Source organism: Lolium perenne, chromosome 2, assembly GCF_019359855.2.
Source record: "Lolium perenne isolate Kyuss_39 chromosome 2, Kyuss_2.0, whole genome shotgun sequence".
NCBI classification, from domain to species: domain Eukaryota; kingdom Viridiplantae; phylum Streptophyta; class Magnoliopsida; order Poales; family Poaceae; genus Lolium; species Lolium perenne.
Window position 1 is genome coordinate 226,847,343 of NC_067245.2, and position 8,493 is coordinate 226,855,835.

Here is an 8,493-nt window from a genome sequence, read left to right on the forward strand (position 1 = left end):
GCTTTTGAGGTCGACTGTTCCGAGCTCGTCCGCATCTGGGGCGCATGTCAGAGAGATTGATCGATGATCTCTCCTATCTTAGATGATATCCGTGAGTTGAGTTTGTCTTTTCAGTTTTTCAGTTTGTGCTTTAGACGCCTTTCAGCCAATAGTGTGGATCACTTGTGTGCTAAGCATTTTTTTTTTATAAAGGGAATATATTAATATCGAGAGATACCAATTACATCCAGCCTCTGCAACAACGCACCACCCTAATGGCACTAAGGATGCACACAGCCAAAAAAAGGAAAAGAAAACTAAGAAACAAAAATCCCGCTACAGTATCACGGGCCTAACAACAGCAATACATCCACCACCGTGACAACACCTGAATTGCAGACTCTCCAAAAAACGACGCCTCCAAGAAGGGAACAGTGCTCCAACACCGTCGTCGCCCGATCAAAGATCTTAGGTTTTCACCCTGAAGATAGTCCCCACTCTCAAAACAATGCCTCCACCAAGATCACTGTCAGTCACAACCAGTTAAGGCCAGACCTTGGGTTTTCACCCTGAAAGGTAGGACTCTGCGCTTCACATGTGTTGTCGCCCCCACTATCATACCGCTGCTGTGAAGTCCGAACACGTGTGCTAAGCATGCTTGCAACAATGTGGTGTCACATGAATGGTTGGGGGAGTGTCCTTCCTTTTTAGTTCAAAGCCTTCAGGTTGATTGTAACTTTGTGTCTGGTGATTAGTAAAGCTCAAGGTTTACTAAAAAAAACTAACTATGGCCGCATGCTTAGTGTTCTTCGGTATTTGAGGAGGACTTCATCTCACCGATTATTATATCCTTGCTCTAATAAGTTTAACTGACTCTACATGTGCGAGTGATCTTGTTGATTGTCGTTCAGGCACTAGCTACTCTCTTTTTCTTGGCACTTCTCTCATTGCATGGAAGTTCCAGAACAAACAGTCATGTTTCGTTCTAGTGGTGAAGCTGAACTCCTTGTCATTGCCATTGTCACATAAGAGATTGTATGGCTTCGGTGGCTACTGGCCGATCTTGGGGTCTCATGTAATGCTCCCACAAATGTTCTGTGCGATAGTACAACTGCTATTCAGATTTTCAATGACCCTTTCAAGCATGAGCTAACCAATCATATTGGTGTGGATGCCTCTTTTACTCCCTCACACTCTCAACAATCAACTATCTATCTTCAATAGGTTCCACTAGAGCTTTAAGTGGCAGATTTCTTCACGAAGTCCCAAAGTAGAGAACAACATCGTCCTCATATCTTCAAACTCAATGTTTCACAACCACCTTGAGTTTGAAGGGGTGTTAAGTGTATATGTATAATATCATGTATAGCTTTTAGGTCCATATAGACTTTAGGCCCAAGGATCAGGCCATCCCTTGGAGATGTACTGGTTCTCAGCGTAATGGTAATGGAAATTGATTTGGCCATCTCAGTTTCGTTGACAAATATGACCTCTTTTTATCATGCCCCTCAAGTATAGACATTGTCTGATTGCAAAAAAAAAAAAAAAAAAAAAAACTCAACGCATTGCTCAAATTTTGGCTCTGTTATTCAATAATGAGTGCATTCTTGATTTATGCTGAAAAATGGCAAACATGGAAGAGAATAAAATTTCTATCTCCTACATGCCCAAATCTACATACATGGACTGCTTCTTTGAGCCACAGTTTCTTATTTATATTTTATTGCCTGTAATGAATACCGTTGAGTGCTTTCAGTTGTTTCTGTTGTAGAAGGTATTGCAAATTGTAATACACGCCCTCTCGTATGACTATGACAAGTTGAAGGTACTATAAAACACGGGATTTCCTTTACGCACCGGCTTGCTTTTTTGCTGATATAGAGACTTATAGCACTACATGAATCTTGACGCTTAAAGATGGGTGATTATAGACCGGACTGAGAACTAACATAGTTCTCAGAAACTAGCTAATCTTTTTTTTTATACTAAAGGAGCACACAATTGATATTTGGGAGATCAACACTCAACACCACATGTAGTGTGGCGGGTCTTAGGTGGATTGCTCATTGCCAAACTTGTGGTCCTTGAGGAACCTGCCCCAGTACCAGTGTCGCGCGAAGACGTGTCCCATGGAGTCGAGCGGCACGCCCTTGGTCTCCGGCACGAGCGCCATGGCGAAGGCAGTCATAACGACGAGCCAGCACGCGTAGAAGATGAAGATGCCGTACTTGAAGCAGCAGAGCATGGCGAGGAAGCACTGCGCCTGCACGAAGTTGAGGCAAAGGTTGAGCGCCACCGCCGTGCCCTGCCCGGCCGACCGCACCTCGACGGGGTATATCTCGCCGGGGACGGTCCAGAAGAGCGCGCCCCAGGACCAGCTGAAGCTGGCGGAGAAGAAGCAGGTCAGGACCAACACCGCCACCGCGTACCCCTTGGCCATCTTGCTCCCGTTCCCGAGCTGCGACCCCACGATGCTCGCCATTGCAACCTGCAAATACAAAGCCATGGCGCCCGTCAATGGTGTGTCCGATGCGCCCGCTGGGACCGAGATATTTACGCGATGAACAACGTGGTGTTTGTTGTGTGCATGCCTGGCAAGTGAACATGACTGCGCCGCCGATCATGAAGAGCAGCTTCCGGCCGTAGCGGTCCATGGCGAAGCCCGAGGCGACGACGCCCCCGATGTTCATCAGGCCGAGGATGACGGCGCCCATCAGCGCGGCGTCGCTCCCGAACCCCATCGTCCGAAAAAGTATCGGCGAGAAAAAGGCCGTCACGGTCACTCCTGTCAGGTTCAGGAACACGGGGAAGGCCACGGCCATCACCAGGTACGGCCTGTACTCCCGCCGCAGGATCCTTCGGAACGCGCCCTCCTCGTTCCGCGTGTCGTGCTCCACGGCGGCTAGTATGTCGCTGAACTCCGCGTCGATGTCCACGCCCTTGCCGCGCACACGCTGGAGCGCAGCGCGGGCATGGTCGTTCTTCCCGCGCAAGACGAGGCTGCTCGGGCTGTCCGTGATGAGCGCGGCTCCAACCACCATCACCGCGGCCGGCACCGCCGCGAGGCCCAGGGACAGGCGCCAGCCCCAGACAGGGATCTTCGAAGTGCCGGTGTTGATCACGGTGGCGACGAGGTAACCGATGCTGATGAACAGAGGGAACGCGGAGATGAACCTGCCACGCCACCGCGGCGGCGACATCTCGGCGAGGTAGACCGGCGTGGCCTGGCCGGAGAACCCGAGGCCCAGGCCGAGCAGCATCCGCCCCACGATGAGCATGGCGAGGTTGGCAGCGCCGGCGTTGACGAGCGCGCCGACGAGAAACATGCTGCCGCCGATGAGCATGATGGCCTGGCGCCCGACTCGCCGGGTGACGCGGCTCGCCACCAGCGTGCCCACCATGCCGAACGCGTAGAGCGACGAGGTGAAGGCCGTGAGCGCCTGGTTGTTGTACATGCAGTACACGTCCTTGCCCGCGCGCGGCTTCGCCTTCACCAAGTCCGGGAAGAACTTCTTCAGGAAAGACTCCATCTCCGACACTCCCCCTGGTCATTTCATTGTCATGTGTTACAATAATTAGTGTTGATTCAGGTGAAGGCATTGTGCTATGAACAAGATTTCATTCAGGTGAAGGAAAATTCATCAGTTAACTGCAAAGCGCTATGAGTGTCATCTGTCACAGTACTATTTCCCGTTGGTAAAAATAGCTGTCGATAATAGTGTTGATTATTCATTGCTCCTTGAAGCAGCTGCTTAGCCAGATAACTGGTTCTTAATCGCAAATTCACTTTTGATCTTGACGCATATGGTCCTGGTAGGCTGCCACCGGAACAAAAACATAGATCGTCCAGACGTACGCGTGATTTTTTTTAAGAAATTCTTTTGCATTTTAAAACGCTTTTAAAACTCATTTAAAAAACGTGCAAATATTCTTTACCAATTGTTCCTGCAATAGTATATATATTATTCTTGGGTTTCATATCGCACGCAAGCGAGATTTTAATCTCATTGCGCGACAAATCTCAGCCCCACGATTTCGGAACGGCGGTTTGACGATTTCCAAAAGAAGGTAAAGTTGCAAGACCCACGAAAGCTGGTTCTTTGTGTTCCTTTTAGCAAAACCAATTGGTTACTTACTATCTGAAGTTAATAATCTTCACCAGTCATTCCGGCAAAAGATATAGTATTCCTTACCAATTATCCTGTGATTGTATCAGCTAGTTCACTCATGCGAAAACCCGATCTTGTGAAGCTCATGCATGAGTCGAATATGACAAGTTCCTAATGAAGGCTGATCCTAGCTTCCTTTCGCGATAGCAAATCAATACATAGCACAATCGGCTATACACTATAGTGTCGACGTCACAGAAATAGTGTCGAATAAACCTGGGCTAGGCCTAGCCACTAATTCGGCTGGCAAAGCAACTACACTATCTGCTTTTCGCTCGGAGAAACTGAGAAACGTATCACGATCTCGCAAGGGAGATGCGTAACAATCATCACAGCTTTGGTAGGTGATCGAGTCCAGCGAGAAAAGCGGGATGCCTCCCAGAAATATCGGGAGGGTTTTAGCTCAAAACACGCCTCGCCGTCCTACACGACACCTTATCCCGTCGGAGATTACGTCCAAAACCGGTGATGCGCGTGGTGCGCGCCGCTGATAGACCAAAGTTAGAAACGCCGAGCTGAAATTGGGGCTCCCTCTGCTCGTCTGGACTTGTGAAGTCGCCGATGAGAGTGAAAGCTAACGAACTGTACCCGATGGAGCTGGCGTGTCTACTCTGCGCACCACGAGATCGTCGGCCATGGAGCTGCCGTACGGTTGCCGGCCCCGTCTCGTGAGCAGTGATAGGGCCATCCAACTCGGTCGAGCTGTGTGCGTCCTCTCTGCAGGTCCCTGTCGACCTCCATGACTGAAAACCATGGGAGAAGAAATGGTGGCCGGACCCACCGGCAAGAGCTTCTGCCTGGCGGCCCCCCTATCAACTCGATGCCCCTGCTAGTGGTCTTGTCATACTCATAAGATGGACAGGCGAACAGACCATTTGGCTCAATTCACGTCTACCTAGGGCACAAGCTCCTGAAGATACAAATATCTTCCTGCGATTCTACCGGCCATGTATTGGGCACTGTTACCGAGAGTAGTTTCTGCAGTAGACAGTAGTACGATCTGAAGTGCAGGGGCTCCAGCGCTTTCAATTGGATCTAGTCGCACGTACTACTATGATTTTAAAACTGTTCAGTGGCAGTTGTGTGATCGAGGAAGATGCCGGGCAGATTAAAAATTGCAGTCCGATTTGGATATATTTGGGGATCGGATCGGACGCGGAACAAGCTAAGCAGAAAAAATATTCAGTATTTTAGCAAGATTTAAACAACGCATCTCCAGCCGCCACGGACTTCATCATGGCGCAAAGAGGATCGAGATATGAGCGGCACTACTTCCCCTCCCCAAACTCCAAAGAAAGAAACGAGGCAAGAACGACGTACACCGGAATCAAGAGAACCATACCGGCGGCGAGGGGAACGGTGACGCACCTGAGATGCCAATGTCGTAGCCGAAGATGAGGCCGCCGGAGGCCGCCATGAGGCAGGTCACCACCACGGGGACGGTCAGGGCGCCGCCATAGTCCGGCATGTCGCGGCCGTTTAGCAGGAAAGCGCCACCGGGCATCCGATTCCGGTCAGAGGCACGGAGCCTGAACCGGAGGCTTGTATATATCACTGGGAGGACGGAGCACGAGGTTGTAGCCGAAGTACGAGAGCAAGCTAGTAGGTAGCGCGAGCAGTGCTGATGATGCTGATGCTCTTTGGCTCTTCTCTGGCGTGTCTCTCCAAAATGTTAATGTCGACGCCTGCTGGGAGAGCCTTTATATATTGTCTTGACCCCTTAGAGACGTTGATGACCTCATTTTTCACATGATAAACAGGCATCTTATAATTAGTTGATGGTGAATGGCTAGCATTAAATTCTATTTTGCAGGCCGAGGCTAAACAACAAAACCTCGATTGATAGACAATCACAGTACAGGAATACTACTGTACAAAAAGTGCATCTTATAATTAGTTGACGGTGAGGTGAACGTTGAACGGGCTGTATACGAAACAACAAAGAAAACCCACCCTAAGGAAACCAATTAATTTTCATTACAAAGTTTATAGCACCAAAAAAGTATTTCCCCTTATCCAAATTATCTTTTTTATAACACCCTTATCCAAATTATCTGTTGCAGGTTGTAACGTGCGATAAATATACCTGCAGCAAATAATTTAGATCAGATTTAGCACCAAGAAAGTATTTCCTCTTATCCAAATTATCTTTTTTATAACACCCTTATCCAAATTATCTGTTGCAGGTTGTAATGTGCGATAAATATACCTGCAGCAAATAATTTAGATCAGAGAGAGCACTATATATTGCCTATAATAGGCACTCCCTCCAGTTTAAAATAATTGATAAAAAATGGATGTATCTACACACTAAAAGATGTCTAGATACATCTAGTTTTAGGTATTTATTTTGAACCGGAGGGAGTACTTAACACTTTGCCTAAACGTTGCTACTGTACATCGGGCATTATGTTTCGTTTACAGAAGGCCGTGAACAATAATTTCGTTGTTGATATGTGGTTTACATGACATGAAATTGAGTACCAATAGTCGAAAGTACTAATGAAGTTTTTTTTGGTACAAAAGCTTATCTTTACACATTCTACTTAGGAAAATGGAGAGAGTGGTAATTAAGAAGACAAGAATTCGACCCGGATTTGGTGGACATGGGCATATGCGCACCTTTTTAAAATAAAAACAAATGATATTTCAAAGTTTCAGAAAAAAATGCTCCAAAATGAGTTTCAGAAAAAATAAAATAATTGAGGCATGTATATATTGCCTAGATACTTACCTGTGCAAAATTTCGAAGCAACATACAACCGTATGTTGGCTACAAAAAAAAGAGCAAACAGATATTTGTATTTCTTTGAAAAGTAGAAATCCAATCACTATAGTGTTATTTGGACATTTTGTCATACTCTAGTAAGTATCAAGAAAATATGTACATGCAAAAAAATATTATTTAAAATTTTCGAAACTTCAAAATAGCATTTTTCATATTTTTTTTTAAAAACAGGCGCGCCTAGACCTAGGTTCCACTAGCTATTTCCGGTCCAGACTTGTCATTTTATAGTTAGCATAACTTGCGTATAAAATTAGCTTATGTTGATGCTTGATCGTGATGCTCCATTAGCAGCACAACATGGCTCATGGCTGTCGCGTTCTGACCGCAAGCTGAACGTACAACCTGGTGATCACATCACGGTGCTTATCTTTTGGGTTAGGCGAGAACGCGAGAGCGAGATTACGACGCGAGCGGCTTGGGGTTATGCAAAGTGTGTTTCAGACTTTCAATCACTCGTTAGTTGAGGCTTTTGTAGATTTCAACTTTGAGTTGCGCACACGATCGAGTCACTGTTGGTCGGCACCAGATGAGCACTTCACTCGCTCAATCTGTAATTAGCTGGGGGCTTCAGGGTCACACTGCACCATGCTTCAAGTTCAAGAAGAGGACAACACTGAACACGTTCAGTTGCAGTGTGGGTACTGTAGACCGGTCTGGTTTAAGGTATTATTATCTCAACTAAAAATTGATGCTCAAAGGCCATCCTGCACTGATCAACTGTCTTATTGGTGGGCTTCTGAAAGAAGGTATCACGAAAAGACCAAGAGAAAAGGTTTTGATTCGATTGTAATCCTCATCCGCTGGCGCCTCTCGAAACATAGGGATGCTTGGGTTTTTGGCAATGTTCAGAAACAGTGGGATGCAACTACACTGAGCAGACTCGTTGTGGAAGAAACCAAGCAATGGAGGAATACACTATCTAGTCTCTTTTCATTAGTTCTGACTTTTTATTCAATTGGCAAGTGTATATATCTTTCATGATATCAGAGCTAATAGGTCTCAAGTTTAAGATCCTTCTCGCGCAGTATTAAAAAACAAAAGAAAAAAGATTCTGCGACCTGCACCGAACGCACGATAAGAACTAGCCTAGACGTGAGAGGGAGTGTTGAATATAAATACACTGCCAAATCTCTTTCCATCAGTTTAAACTTTTGATTCAATTGACTAGTGCATATATCTTTGGTCCTAATTTGATTTCATGATGTTCCAGAAAACAGGCTACAAGCTGAATACAAAGTTGTGGCCAATGCTACTGCTGAATTGATATGGGTTGAAACTTTACTTCATGAGCTTAGTGTTACACTGAGAGAAAAACCATACTTACGGTGTGATAATTTTGGTGCAACCTATTCTTCTGCTAACCCTATTTTTCATGCCAAGATAAAACACATTGAGATAGACTTTCACTTTATAGGTGAAAGAGTTGCAAGTAAGTTATTTGATATCAGGTTCATATCTAGGAAGGATCAGCTTGCAGATTGTTTCACAAAGGCTCTTCCTATTAAGAGTTTAGATGCTTTCAGGCGCCTCTCCTCAGGTTTAGATTAAATGGAGTGT

General features: G+C 46.1%; 1 protein-coding gene across 1 annotated transcript; it reads right to left on the bottom strand.

The window, feature by feature from the left end:
* Positions 1-1,822: 1,822 nt before the first annotated feature.
* On the bottom strand, positions 1,823-5,829 carry LOC127335081 (sugar transport protein MST1). Its single transcript, XM_051361672.2, has 3 exons — positions 5,517-5,829; positions 2,571-3,523; positions 1,823-2,467 (listed from the first exon to the last, which is right to left on the bottom strand). The coding sequence occupies exons 1-3, from the start codon at positions 5,650-5,652 to the stop codon at positions 2,030-2,032; spliced, it is 1,527 nt and encodes a 508-aa protein (XP_051217632.1). The 5' UTR covers positions 5,653-5,829; the 3' UTR covers positions 1,823-2,029.
* Positions 5,830-8,493: the final 2,664 nt, after the last annotated feature.

Bases quoted from the DNA above. Each gene is read 5' to 3' on its own strand.
- LOC127335081 (XM_051361672.2), bottom strand. From the start codon at position 5,652: ATGCCCGGTGGCGCTTTCCTGCTAAACGGCCGCGACATGCCGGACTAT. The intron at 3,524-5,516 runs GTGCGTCACCGT...TGAAATGACCAG, and splicing joins CTACGACATTGGCATCTCAG to GGGGAGTGTCGGAGATGGAG. The intron at 2,468-2,570 runs GCATGCACACAA...TTGTATTTGCAG, and splicing joins CAGTCATGTTCACTTGCCAG to GTTGCAATGGCGAGCATCGT.